Source organism: Centroberyx affinis, unplaced genomic scaffold (assembly GCF_046629955.1).
Source record: "Centroberyx affinis isolate AG114_WGS23_722 - 3 ecotype Tasmania unplaced genomic scaffold, CSIRO-AGI_Caff_v1 ptg001209l_1, whole genome shotgun sequence".
Classification (NCBI taxonomy): domain Eukaryota; kingdom Metazoa; phylum Chordata; class Actinopteri; order Beryciformes; family Berycidae; genus Centroberyx; species Centroberyx affinis.
The window spans coordinates 130,131-145,460 of record NW_027279727.1 but is presented as its reverse complement, the minus strand read 5'-3'; the positions used below and the strand labels follow the sequence as shown (position 1 = coordinate 145,460).

Sequence of the window (15,330 nt, the reverse complement as noted above, 5' to 3'; positions counted from 1 at the left end):
TTGCTGTGCTGTTGCAGCAGCAAGTAGTGATGTGATACATCAGAAAAGACTAATATATAAATAAGAATATAGAAAAAAGGTTAGCAAACATACTCAGAAAATTCCAATATTCAGACATATTAGGGAGAAGTGGGTGAAAATGGATGTGCAAGACAGCAGCATTGTAAGGATGCATTAACATGGATGTGCAAAATAGATACAGCAGTACAGCAGTTGTACGCGTAGCAGTGGACATGAGGCAATCTGAGATTTTTTTTAGCATTTTCTCATGTTCCCCTCAAACAATGAGGGGAATATGAGAAAATGCTAAAAAAAAAAAATAATTATAAGGCAATCCATAATCTGGCATTTTATAATAAAGCACATTGTTGTATGAGCTGTATAATATGTCATACAGTAAGATGTGTTTGCTAATGCTTCCATTGCTAATACTGATAAGCAAGCTGAGTAGCCATAGAACACATTCTCCATAGAAGGGATTATGGCAGCCAATTAACTAGGGAGCTCAGATCACATCCAAAATAGCTGTTAATTAATTAGGCCTGTACATCATCCCCGTGAATGCACCGTGAGACTGTACAGAATCTGTACTCGTTAGTGAATGAGGAGTCGGGGAGCACTGCAGTGGCACTTGCATCATGAGTTCAGCCCTCCAGCTGTGGTCCCGCTCCGCCACCTCCTCCAGACCTCGGACCACCTGCCTGAGGGACGGAACCAGGTGGAGGCGCCGCCCCGGCTGCAGGAGAGGACGCACCGTCTGGAAGTACAGCACCGAGGCGTTGAATACCACAAAGTGGTATCTGTTAAAAACAAGCCAGATGAGGGAGAAGCAAACAGAGAACAATGAATTATTCACATGGCTGCACATGCAAGCCATTTGATCTCTTAGTACATCTCAATTCAGACCAAGTGTCAACTTTGTACGGAAAAAACACTATGAATTGCAAATGAGTGTGCATTAACCATCGTCCAATGTGCCATGGGAGGATAAGCTGTATAGTGCATTTCTATTTGAAATAAAAGTAATTTATGAATTCCAGGCACTGTTCTAGAGAAAATGGAGTGAACAGTCTGTTTGAGTGTTGCTAATTTATTCACCAGAGAGTGTGTTATGCATTAGTCTGGGCTGGTTGTATTAGATATGTATTCCCTTTGGTGTTAATTGGGATGGTTCGCCCAGCCCGTTTACTGACAGGTTATGAGTTCATTAACCAATGGATTCAGCACTGATTGGTTGCAACACCTAAGCCTGTATCGCCAAACATCCTACAGTGAAAGCAACAAGGGAACTTCTGTTTGAGGCTGTCTATTACATCTCTATTGCCCTTTTCACCCTGCTCAGCCATACTTAGTTGTCAAAATTTAGAAGAGGACATGTTGAACATCATCCATTTGTGAACAAGGGGTGGGTGCGAGGTGTGAAGGATCAGAACTTAGTCATATTTCAACTATGTTCTCAGCAGATCATATCTTTCAAATCCCAGAATATCTCCCAGATTGAACCCCTATAACCTACCATAGCTCCGAAAAAGACATTCCCTTCTTATTCGGAATATTTCCCTTTTGTGATGCCTTTGTGCAGGCACGCTATAGCACTATAGTGCTTTCTGCCAGACAATATGAGAGATGATATACACATCATAAATTATTCAACTTCCCTGCCACTTTAAGAAAAAAGCCAAGGGAACTTCCGACAGGTGGCATACCTTGGTTTGTCCTTTGATATCTCAATTGCTTTCAGAAAATACAGCACAGCCTTTTCAAAGTCTTCCTGAAATTGAAATAATGCAAAAAGAGAAGGGAGAACATGTGTCACATCATAAGACAAACATATTGTGCAATCTAGGCCACTATTTAATAAATAATCAAGACAATCTTTAGCCTTCACTAAATGGTGGAACAACAAAGGGCTTTGTGCCTTGCAGGCAGAATCACATTTTGCTACAAAAAGTGAAACCAGTGGTGCTTGTTTGTAAAGCAATCACTCCATTTTAAGTGCAAATAAGGATATCTCTACAGTAATTGTCTGTGTGTGTACAGCATTGACACGCACGCACACACACACACACACACACACACACATAGACACAACTCCTTGAGGAGCTGTGTCCAATTTACTGTCCTCACCACACTCCCAGTGGCCGATGGAGACTTCAGCTGGCCCAGACAGAGGTAGGCCCGACACAAGAATTGATTAGCTGGCGGTTTCCCTTCAAAGTACATCTTTAGACACGCTTTGCTGATCTCCAAACAACCCAGCTGGAATAGAGCAACACAGAAACACAAATGCCATGAACAAAATAAATATTTAAACCATACTCTCAAACATATTGTATTTAGCTTCACGTGTCACCACCGTTTTTCTCTTAGATGCATTATTAAAACTGTTTGGAGATGGCTTAATGTATTTCTGATGCATTTACTTCCTTGTTTGGTCACAATTCACATCAATTAAACTTTGACGTTGAAATATTTGCATATTCTGAAATGTTTTAAAATTGTCTTCATTGTATAGGCTGTTGCCCATAAATGTCAGCTAAGGTCACATCGAGTAGTTTTCATTTGTGGGATATCATACTGCTATGTTAACATAAAGTACTTCCTTTTTTATTCTCATGTTAACAGACCATAAAGTTATTAAAAGTGAATAATGATGAATTCGGGATTACTGAGTCAGAGGAAATGTGGTTATGCAACAGGTTTTATAATACCAAGGTTTCTCTGCAGAAAAGAAGACGAACATGATTTAGTCCTATTGGGGTAATTGTTCAGTATTCACTTGAGCATGAGCCTTCATGCGAGTAAAAGAATAAAGCTGCATTTTCATTGAAGCCCTCATTCTGTTACATGAAGGGAAAGAACCCCCAAATCACCTTATAGAATACCACTGTGTTTCATTATTCAAATATGTTTTTCCCTTGCCCTAGGACAGTTCAGTGAATATTCATTACTGTCCCCTATTGGCAGAATAGTTAGATGTAACTACAGCTACTGTACAATACCAGTGGCATAATGAAATCTGTGATCAGACTTTGCTAGGAGAGGGGTCCTGCAGATGTTTTATTTCCATGCTTTATTGATATCAAATCGCTGTGGATACTGTCGCCTAAGGCTATCATCAGTTGAACAAAACAAGGCATTGGCTTTAAGTGGAACAACCCCAAAAGGGTCTAGACAAAGTCCTGCCTTATTTGGCACAACCAAATATAACCTCTCTACATGCTAATGATATCAGTCTCAGGCACAGCCTAGATCCACAATCAAATGAGCGTATGATGGCTGCATACTGTGTACTCATGCGGGAGCCCTTTCAATCCCTGCACCACTAATTCAGACGCCTTCATAGAATAAGATTGTATTGCATGCCTTTACTGTAGCAGGCATTCACAAATAGGCTCGGGCTCTACGTTCTCCGCAGTCGGATGCCAATCTCTCATTCTAGGAGGCTGCTCGAAGCATCGTGTCTTACATGCCAGCTCCAGGAACCGTTCAAAACATGAACATTTTCTTCGCTGCACTAAGAGAGAAAGGTTGCAGGCACGTTCAGAGCCTGTCTCCTTTCATGCCGACCTTTCATTGAGAGGATTTCAGCATCAGATCCCCATTGTGGGTGTGCCTGTTTATGCAATGTAGGCCTAATCGTGGTTATGTAAGATCAATTGACTTTGTATGTGTAGCATTTAGAGTGGCATTTATTGGATTTGTAGCCATTTCATTATCTCCTCTCCATTGGCCTAGTATGAAGGGTAGGCTTTGGTAAACATCATTAATCTAGCCTGGCATAGACACTAGAAACTCCACATATTTATTCATGTATTCATGTTGTGCTTGTGACTGATGTTTGCTTAACTTCGCAATCAGATCAAATTAATGACTACTGGCTCATTAAGTACATACTGGTGGTATATTTGTCAGCCAAGTTGAAATAAACATTATTACATTGAGCCGTCTATGCCCCGCGTCCTTCTCACCTGTAGAGCTTCCTCCGCACACAGGACGTACAACTCTGGGGCAAAGCATGGGATTTGTCTGCTTGTTCCAGCTGCTGTCGCCTCTCTTATCAGGTTGTAGGCTGTCCGCAGAGCAGCGGTGTCTACAAAAAGTAAGTCAAAGTCTCGTGAGGAAGGGATAACTTCAAACTTGCTTAACTTTGTGTTAATTGCCCCCGAAAGTAAAGCATGACAAACCTTTTTGCTCCTTTGCCTTGGTTAGACACTGGCGAATATCAAGATCCATGTCAGGTGGGAATTGGACACTTAACGTTAGCTAACGTTGACGTGCGCTTGTGTTAGCTCAAGCAGTACTGAAAGCTAGCTGTTGTCGCTGCCTTTCTAACTTTACACAGGTGTATACAATTGTTAAATTGTGAAACCGTTTCGGGAAACATTGGCTACGTCAGCTCGTTTAAGTCAGTAGTAAAGATAACACTAACTATACTATGCGAAAGCTACTTTATTGAACCACAAACGTTAGCTACAACAGAAATGTTAGAAACGTCAAATTCGCCTCAAGATAGTATTGCAACCAGGACGGGGCGACGGGAGCTGTTTGTAGTCGGAGGAGTGTAACCAAGCAACGGGAGACTGGTATTGAACTACGGTAAGCGCAAAAGTACAAAAGTGCTTGGTTTTCTTTCGTTGCAACCATGGGAAGGAGTTACAGTTTGTGCAGCCTCATGGGGCGTTGTTAGTCTTTTAATATGCTCTTCTTTATATGAATAATGTCGCTCAGCGTGCTATTCGCTGCTAGAGTTTTGTTTTTGTTTTTTTCAAACAGCTGAAACGCTCTCAGGGAACAAAGTAGAGAGGCAAAGCGAATACTGTGGCTGCAACTCTAATGGGCTTGAGCAACTAATTTGTGTTTTTATTCATAGAATCATGTTACCTGCCACTATTTCAAAGTAGCGTACAGTTATTAGTTCATCAGTGGCCCTCAGGCAGTTTCCCAATCAAGTCTCCAGCACTCAGCTTATTAAGACTCCATCATCTCCTTAACAGTAGCCTACCTAGAAATACTCACATTTGGAATGGCCTTCAATAGTAATGGATTTATAATTATTTATAACCTAACCTCACTTGACCCATTTAATACTTTTTCACTGTTTTTAATGTGTTTAATGTTTTGAAATTGTGTTCTTCTGTATTTTCAAAGACACATCAAAGCCAATTGCACTAGATGTTTTGTTGAAATATATTCACCACCAGGAGACTACTGGCACGTCCATGAGCAAGCATGCAATGGGCCACTAATTATGCCTCTATTGGCTCACTGGTGGGCCACCAGCTGTGTACTGGGGTGGTGAATGCCGTATGTGTTCGCTCACAGATGTGAGTGAGTTGGGGATTTACTGTGCGTTGGTTGGTGGGTAACAGACCGAGAAATTCATTTTTAGTGACATTTTGACATTTGAGGTGCAGAGAGATAATGGGTAGAGCAAAATCCCCAGACACTAGTGGGACAGATTGGGCCCATGGACCTTGTGTTTGACACATTTGTCTCAATGGATGATGCTTCCTGCAAAAATTCAGACTTTGGTCATATAAATGTCAGTTCTACTCATATACTGTAGGTTTTTGAAGAATTTATTGTGAGCATGAAACAAGTAATTATCATAACCTATCATAACTGGGACCTCAGCAATCTGGGCAGAATTTGGTCGTTGTTTTTGTTACTGCTGTCATATTATAGCAGTAGACCTGCAGTGGTATATCGTCTACAGGAATCCTTACTTTAGCCCTCAGGGCAAAATCCATACTAAATACAATTTATCTATAATATTATATAAAGTTCAATCAGTATGTGCCAACATGAACAACTCTACAAAAAGCTAGAAACAAGAGAAACAAGGCTCCAATGTGTGATGTCATCAAGAGACAAAACCTAGAGCTGACAATGACAATGGAGACTTGTTGGAGCTTTTATACCCAAATGGGCTTTATTTAATAGAAGCACTAATACTGTAGCTATTAACCAGAAAATGTGCCCGTATCCCAGTGAAACACACCCAGGGCATTGTCACTCTGTCCACAACGTCTGACTTCCATTCACTGTCACTGGAGCAGCTCCAGGAATGGCCCACATTAACAAAAAATGACTTAACTGTCCAAGATTATATGAATAACATGTCTGGAGTCTGTTTTAGGGATTTAATTAAATGGATTAAAGAGTGAGTTGAAGTTCAATCCAATGAATGGATGTTAGGCTCCAGCTAGGGCTCAATGCCAGATTTTAGTTCCATTCAGTTTCTGTTTACACCCCGTCAAAAATACTATTCTGCTGAAGAGTGGCATGTTTGGTTCATGGTCTCTTGCTAAATGAAAAAGAAAATTGTAATGGCATTAATTGATGATGCATGTGCTGTGTCGGTGAGTTATCTTTGTACCACTGGATAGATCCAAGCCATATCTGATGAGGAGATAATCTATATGACACAATCTTTTCAACGGCATTGATGCACTCCAAGGTGGAGAACAAAGATAAACAATGCACCAGCAGCAGCGAAATCACATTACTCACCCAAGCGTTTTCCAGACATGAATAGACGCATAACCCAAAAGGCTGATGATGCTGCGCCTCACACCAGCGGGATTATTGTATAAATGCATTCAGAGGAGTCAAAAAGATTTGTTCTTTATTTTTTATTCCAGAATTTAGAAGTTATAATGAGACAGAATCTAGTAATTAAGAAAAGCCTGCTAATCCTTACAGCATCCTGGTTTGCAGCGGCTGCTTGGTATCTCACACTGTGCTGGATGGAGACATCCCATCCCACAGGCCAAACTTTTTCATCCAGGGGGTGCTACCATATAGGGCTTGGTCCTTCCCGTGGTAATAATAATAATAATAATAATAACTTTATTTATATAGCACCTCTCAAAACTACCGTTACAAAGTGCTTCACAAACAAAGACAAATAAAAGAAAGCAAGAATTAAATCACAATCAACAAAATAAAATAAAGTAACAAATAAAACAGTTAAAAATAAAGATGACATTGTGGATAAAAAGGAACACATAAAAGAAACAGATAAAAACAAGTACAGATAAAACAAGTACAGATAAAACAATTAAGAAAAATTAAGAAAAGGTAAAAGTAAGTCTTGAGAGAGGATTTAAAAGAGGGCAGTGAATTTTCTAGTCTAAGTTCCTCAGGTAAACTATTCCAAAGGGTTGGAGCCCTAACAGCAAAAGCCCTGTCACCCTTGGTCTTTAGTCTAGACCGTGGAATAACTAGCAGGGCCTTATCAGAGGATCTCAAGCTGCGGGCTGGTGAGTTAAAAGCTCAGCCAGGTAGCTTGGTGCCATATCATGCAGGGCCTCAAAAGTCAAGACTAAAATTTTAAAATCAATTCTAAAACGGACAGGCAGCCAGTGAAGGGAAGCTAAAATAGGGGAGATATGATCATGCTGACCGGGTCACCATCATGTGGTGACCCGGGTAGTCCGGCCTGTGGTCGTTTGCTGCGTGTCCTCCCCTCTCTCTCTCCCGTGCCTTCCTGTCTCTCTCTCTCACACTATCTCTGTCTAATAAAGCATAAAATGCCTAAAATAAATATAAAAAAAACAAAAACTTTTTCATCCAGTGACCGGGTAAAATAAGTTCGACCTGGCAAACTTTCACAAAGTTGAAAGCTTTGAAGTTGCAATAATGATTGTTTGAGGCATTTCTACCATTAATCAATAACTAGCCCTACAGAGAGCAGATGCAGTATTTGGGCATCACAGGAATTTATTGGATTTTCTATAAGTATTTGTTTCCATCACACGATATGATTTTAAACAAACACTAACTTCTATATTTTATTCAGCAATCTCTTATCTTTGCCATCACATGAACCCAGACTAGGCCTGTGTGTTGTGCGGTGAATCAATTACCAACATAGATTGAATTTTCAGCTGAATTTGGCTCAGTGTCTTTGCCTTAATCCTCAAAGATTTCTTTTTTTTTTTTTAAGTTGAACGTGGGTTGTGTGCAGCAGTGGCATAGAACACACTTCAACTCAGGTAGTGTGCCCGATGGGGACCGGGGATTCCGAGCTGCTCTGTGCCCTCACTATCACGTATGCAATTCACCTCTCATCCATAATGGATCAAAGCCATTGAGTGGAGTAGATTCTATTGCATTATCTGGCCCCCTGATGAGATAACTTTCAGCATCTCTGCAAATTCCCACAATGGCAGCACATCCTCGAGATGTTAAATCAGCAAGATCAAATCAATTATTGATCGACTCACAAATTGCTATTAATAATTGAACATTATGCAGTACAACTTTTGGTTGCACATGTGGTGCCTACATACACACGAATGGCAGCAGCCAAACGGTGATCATATTGGCCCGCACAGGACTAGCTGTGCCTGTCCTCACATGCAAGTCCCATTAGAGTTTAATACACAGATGCAGATACAAAGGCTCATGATTTAGACTCAGATGCAATAGACTTTATCTATGATTGAAAAGGCAAACGGCCAATTTCTATATCCATATGTTTAGGAAACGCTTCAATCTCTGACACTAACAAAGATGACAGAGTGCGCTGTATAGAAGGCAATACATTGAAACTTGTAACTTGTGATGTATGTAATAATAATCTTCATTTATAGCATTTTTCAAGACAAAGTTACAAAGTGCTTATGTAAGGCAAGCCTGTTGAAAATATTTGAATTCATGGTATCAAAACATACATATCAGACATTTGATGGGCTGATTAAAATGATGTAGGCTACATCTAGTGAAAAAGATTTACACTGGTCTGAATTGAGGTAAATCGAAAATATTATCTCTATCAGTATGCATTAGTCTGCCTCACAGCAGCAATCACATATATACGGGTGCACACACACACGCACACACACACACACACGCACACAGTGGCAACCAACAAATGATTTGTCTGCATAATCAGCAGGACCACCTACATTCAGGATCTAACTCACTCAGCATGGGATTTCAAATAGATGTCGGTGTTAGTGCTTTGAAAGAATACAGTTCAATAATTCACTGTGGATTTTCCTGTGAAAGGCCACATGAGGATCGTGTCTCTGAGGGCTGCAGTGGAGCCGCTTCTAATTAGTTTCTCTACAACCAAAGCCCCCTCATCTGACAGCACATACAGGAACAACTCCACAGCCATTGATTGGCCAATGAGCCTGGGTTTAAATTCGAGGCACTTAACAAGCGCCTATTTCAAACCCTTTCAGGCAATAAATCATTTCCACTTGCTTATTACCATGAAATCATTAAAGTCCGTCCAAACAAGATCGAAAAACTACGTCTCTTTTTGTTTGTGCATCACTATATATTCAAATTCAATTCCCCGTAAGAATGTGCTATTCTATTAAGGGCAATTAATGATGTGAATCATGGTGTTGGCACGTTTGTGAGCATCTGTTACACCTCATCTGGCATCCTCAGCGAAAAACACCCTCCCCCCATCAGTTTGCTGACTCATTATGAGCAATATACTATTTTCAGGTTCTTTGCTTGGACTTTTGGTTCCCTAGAGATTTTTGTAATCCCACCCTGTAATGTTGAGTTGGTTAGTGTGGCATCTGCTTAAAGTTCGCACCCAGCAATTTATCTGTACTGTACACCAAGTGTCCTATTTTGAGGGCGCAATACACACTTTAAGGATGACTTGGTTTCCCAAACTGCTAGCTTAAAGAGTTCAGCTTTTGAAATTGATCTGGTCTGTCAGAGCTGGACTGTCAGAGCCACAGTCTCTTATCTACACAAGCATGTGTTCAAATGGCTGATGAGAGCATTGACTCACTGCTCATGGTCTTATTGGAGATGACAGATGTCACTGATTTGTTTAAACATCCTTCAGAGTGGGGATTGGATTTGATGGCACCCTGGCCGCATGCTCAGCAATAACTGAAACGATGCCCAATCCCTCACAGCATGTATTTGCTGATTTGGTTGCACTCCATAGAGATTAGTCATTTTGACAAAGCTGAACGGAAGTAGAGCGTTACACTAAAGCTGCCTATGTTTCTTATTGCTCCATATGTTTCACATATGCTGCAAGTCTCATTTTGAGGTAGATTCAGTGTACGTACGCTGAATGCATCTACTGTATGTACTGCATATCAAGGCTATAGCCAGGGTAGAATGATAAATGAATTTTGAATAGCTTTAAAGAGATTATTGTGCTTTGTGTCTCATAAACACTACATTAAGAACATAGGCAACGTAGTTGTACTACATACTAAATACTGTACTCTAGCCTACATATTGAATAGCGTATTGCTCATGGAATCTGATTATCTAACAACCATCACTGCAAGTGAAAAAAAATATAGGCCAAGGTCTTTGCTGACTTACTTAAATCACCATGAGACTGTTTCAGAATCTGTGTAATTTTCACTTTAATTGCTCAACAGCCTGTGATTAAAAAGCCCTAATGTATCTGATGGAGGTTGAGGATCCATTGAGAACTTATTAATCAGTTGTGCAGTCAAGTGCATGGAAGATAAATGAGTCTTTCCTTCGCGGGATGTATTTTATTCCACTTAGATTGCTGGGGATAAGCCAGGTTGATTGATCTTCTCGTTAAGAGGTTCGAACCTCTCCGGTTCAAACCCACCCTCTCAGCGTGGATGCATACTGTCAGTTGTGATTAGACACACTCTGGTCCCCCGTTGACAGGCATCAAAAAACCACTTAGACACAGAGATGGGTATCTGCTGGTTGCACTTTTACATCCCACTTTACCTCTTCTTGAACCTGACAGTTCTTTAGTACAGCTTGACCTGCACATAAACCATCTTATATTCATAGACCAAATAGCACTTTGAGTCACTTCACCCAGGGGACTATCATGCAAACTCAATAACATAAATATAGCTCATGCTCATGCTCATACTACTCATAGCAAATAGCCTCTGCACATCACACTTTCCCAAGCCTGGATTAGCGACCGGGAAACTGGGAAAATGTCCTGTTCACATGTTGAGTTCATATATCGCTAGTTTTGTTTGGTATGTGTCATGTGTGCCAAACAAAAATTGTTATTATTGTGCTAATGCGCTGCACATCAGATGATGCAACTAGTTTACAGTACCTAGCTAGTGACAGTCAGCATAGGCTATGAAAAAAATAAAGAAAATCTATATGGATTGCTTTCTCTTGTGCAGTAGGCCTCTTCCAGCCAACGATGAGGACAGTCCACCACAATCAAAGAGGGCAAAAATTGTCAATAGACAGTATCATAAAAATGACCTTGCTTTTGACTTCATGTGATGGGATGACAACTGCCCTCTAGCGCGTCATCTGCTAGGAAAAGTTGGCTTATGCTAACATGGTGCCAAGTCAACTGAAAACTAAACATCCCTTCCATAAGGAAAGAGACATGGCCTTCTTCAAAAGAGTGAGGGATCAAAACCGAGGCAGTAAGACCGTATGATGGACTGTGTGAAAGTGTCTGATAAAGCGCTGGAGGCGAGTCACGTATTAGCGGAGCATATTGCAAAGCAGACGTAGCCCCACAAAGTAGCCGAGACATTCATCCTACCTGCGTGTCAGAAAATTGTAGGTGTGATGCTTGGCGCCGAGGCTGCGAAGGAGATTTCCAAAGTTCCTTCATCTGACAGTACCACCAAGAGAAGAATGGATGACATGTCAGCTGACATAGAGGGAAGTGTGACGGAGAAACTCCAAAGTGAGCAACATGTGGGGCTGCTCAACGTCTGGCAAACGTCACATATGTCGATGGTGAATCTATCAAAGGGACTTTTTGTTTCTGCAAAGAAATGGAAATACACAACAGGAGAAGAGATTTTCAGGGTAACATAACTATTTATGGGAGAAAAATCTGTCCTGGGATATGTGTTCCAGTCTGTGCACAGATGGCGTGGAATGTGTGACAGGGAGAGTGAGAGAATTCATAGATAAAGCACAAAACCCCAACATCGAGACCAACCGCCGCATTCTCCACCGTGAGGCTTTAGTTGCTAAACCCATGCCCCCCGAGTTGGCTGAAGCGCTAGACCAGGACGCATCATGGCCTCCGAAGTCACGCCTCTTCTCCACACTGTGCGTAGAAACGGGAGCTGACCACCCAAGTCTTATCCTGCATACAGAGGTACATCGGCTATCTCAGTCCTCTCCCGTCTTTACCAGGTTCATGGAGAGCTTTTGGAATTCTCGACGGAACGCGCTTGTGCTGCACACGGACAAGCCCGCAGACGAGAGGTGGTGCACTAAGCTGGCTTACCTCGCAGACATAGTTAAAGGTTAAACGCCAAGCTTCAAGGCAGGAATGAAAACCTTCTAACCTCCAAAGACAAGATTTGTGGGTTCACGTTCAAGCTTAGCCTTTGGCAAGAAGCTTTGGAAGATGGCTCCATGGAGCGCTATTTCCCATGTGTGGCTGATATCAAGGACCATGACTGGATTCAAGACCCATTCAACCAAGAATCCTCAACAAAGACGCTCCCTTTGAGAGAGAGAGAGAGGAATGTGCAGAGCTCTGGATGGACCGCACTATGAAACTTAGTCAGATCGCTCTGGATAAGTTTTGGTGCATCTGAGTACCCAACCATCTCTGGACATGCTATTGCACAACCTCTTGCTGTTTTTGTGAGCTTGCATTCTCCACCCTTGCCTCACTAAACCGGTAAATAAACTTAAGACCATTACAATTTACAGTAACAAATATTTCAATACTAATTCAAATTTAGTCTATATTTTCATTATTTTGACTAAAAATTAAGGAAATTCATTTTATTTTACATTTGCAAACAATTATATTGTGTGCATAGTTGATGGTAGGTTACATTTGTATTTGCATGCCTCTCTGTCATCTCTCTTTTAAGAAGAACATCAGACAAGACAGCAGACAATGAAGAGTGCCTCTCGTGTTGTTTGACTACTACAGTGTGCCCTTGAGCAAGGAACACACACACACACACACACACACACTCCCCCCAACCCCCCTTGCACACACAACAACTGCTCCAGGGATGCTGCACTCCTGCTGGTTGACCCCTCATCTCTCTCTCTATACCTTCATTCATTTTCTTTTCCCGTGAAATCTTTTTTTCAGGGTAAAACATATTATATCCCAGCATACATTGGGTGGACAGTCCATCTAACACAGATAGACAGACAATCAAGCAGTGAAAGCTATGCAGAAGTAATGGGAGCCAGTGTTTGACTGTAGCATGCTTGCCTATATTGATTGCTTAGCATGTTGATATGTTGGATTGTTGGCTCTTGTTTGTTTGTAGCCTGCTAGTGGACATACTGTTTGCCTGCAGCATGGTTCTGGCTGCTTGTTACTGGCATGTTCACTTATCTATTAATAATTAGCATGTTGATATCTTGGCTTGTTAGCTCTTGTTTGTTTGTAGCATTAGACATACTGTTTGCTCGTAGCATAGTTGCTGAAAAGAATGTATCTCCTAGCAAGAAAAACTGAAAAATATGTCAAATATGCAGTGTCTCACAGAAAAGGTATTTCCACTTACCATGTGACTTGAGTTTATCAATAGTTATAGCTTGGTTGAAAAGAGCAGGTATCTGATGGGGTCCAGAATTTTAAAATCGTTCGACTAAAACATATGAAATATGAATATCTATCTTCATCTATCATGATTAAGACAGGGGTATTATGACAGTATACAGTAGGGATGGAAAGTGTTGCATGGTTCATGCCCAGACAAATCTTTCTGAACAAATCTTCATGCAATAACGTCACCTTACGCCTGCACGCCAAGAACCCCTGCTATTTCTCGCTTCCAAATTCCTCAGTGATAGTTGACAAGATGACACAACACTCTTTAGTCTCGTTGGAGGAGCCCAGGTAATGTTCTACGCAGTGTAAGCAAGGAAAACCGGAAAATATGTAAATTATTCATTGTGACATGGAAATGGCATTTCCACCTGCCACAGATATCCGACTTGAGTTTATCAACTGTGACAAAATCTGCCAACGCCTTGTCATATGATAACGACAATTATACATATTTATGTCTGTTTGAGGAGCAACCTGTCAAGCATAGAAAGGTCTACCTGGCTAATGAGAAACTATAGCATGTAATATATATGATGCTGTAGCTTAGTATGTACTGTATGTCTGTGTGCATGTTTGTGAATGTGTGCTGTATCTCCCTTCTCTGGTGGCTGGTATGTTTCTCCAGCCAGGTGCCGGTCCTGCCAGGATGTGGAGGAGGAGCAGGCTACGTCTGGAAGAGTTGGATCAAAAGCGGAAGGACCCACAGTGATATTTAATACTTGCGCAACATCGCCGAGCTCAGGTACCATGGTAACCAGCCAGAACCTCCCTCCCTCCCTCCCTCCCTCCCTCTGTCCCTTTCCTATCTGCCTCTGTCTCCTATTCCTCTAACTATTCATCTCCTATCATTTAAACAGACTGTGTTCTGTTGGAACAAATAAGCAATTAAGAATGAGCAACTGGTTACCAAGCTGTTTTAGTTTACATTTTACATTAACTAAAGGCAAAAGAGGCAGAGAAATGTTAACACCCTACACTGGTGACAAAGTTCACATCACGGTCACATTATCAAAGCAGTTTCCGAGAGGGCAACTCGTTCTCTCTCTCTCTCTCTCTCTGCTCTTTCTTCTCCATTTTTCCCCTTTCATGATATGAAAAATAACATGCTCTTGGGGAAAAATTAGTAATGCTATGTTGACACATTATCATGCTTGGAAGAAAGTAATATTTTTGAATGTGCACAAGACCGAAGTCTGTGGAAAACAAACTTGAGTCAGTAATGTAGCTACACAGCCAGTGTGTGAACTTGCAGGAGTATTTTCTGGATGCATTTTGTTTTATAATACAGCTTGGTACGCTGTGTTTTGTTCTATCGCTCCTTGGCTGTTCGCCCAACAGATTGGCGAGAGCCTCAGGAAATCCGCCAAAATAAAGCATCCAGTCCTCATGACATGGATTATTCAAAATAGAGTGACTCAAAATTTAATAACACACAGGAAAGTAGAGGCAAGTCCTAATAAACTTCAGGCTTCAGACTTCCCAGTGTATTGTTGTTATGGCCTTTTTTAGTGTGTCATGGAAGAGTGCACCATGTCTTTCGGGTTTCAGGTCTTTCAGGTCAAAAAATACAAATTCAGTCTGACCAAAGCAAACCACGGGGTAACACAACACTAATGCAGTGGGTAGATAGTGGAAACGGAGGTGTATATGTAGAGTGATGTGTATAGTCTACCATCCATCCTATGTCTTGCACTGTACATCATGTATGTATTGTTGGCCTTAAACGATGCGTGTAGGTATGTGCTGTGAATCTCTATAAGTTGTCAATATATCTCTGTGCCAGTGTGACCGAGGGAAAGTACATGAATTGT

General features: G+C 41.2%; 1 protein-coding gene across 1 annotated transcript in view; it reads right to left on the bottom strand.

Moving 5' to 3' along the window:
* Window positions 1–4,236, bottom strand: part of LOC139648483 (cilia- and flagella-associated protein 46) — a 57,440-nt gene extending 53,204 nt beyond the window's left edge. Inside the window, exons 1-5 of the mRNA XM_071524621.1 lie at window positions 4,188–4,236; window positions 3,972–4,093; window positions 2,128–2,259; window positions 1,707–1,771; window positions 636–800 (exon numbers count right to left, since the gene is read on the bottom strand). Coding sequence (XP_071380722.1) covers window positions 636–800; window positions 1,707–1,771; window positions 2,128–2,259; window positions 3,972–4,093; window positions 4,188–4,236 — 533 coding nt within the window. The remainder of the gene's footprint in view (window positions 1–635; window positions 801–1,706; window positions 1,772–2,127; window positions 2,260–3,971; window positions 4,094–4,187) is intronic.
* Between the last annotated feature and the right edge of the window lie 11,094 nt (window positions 4,237–15,330).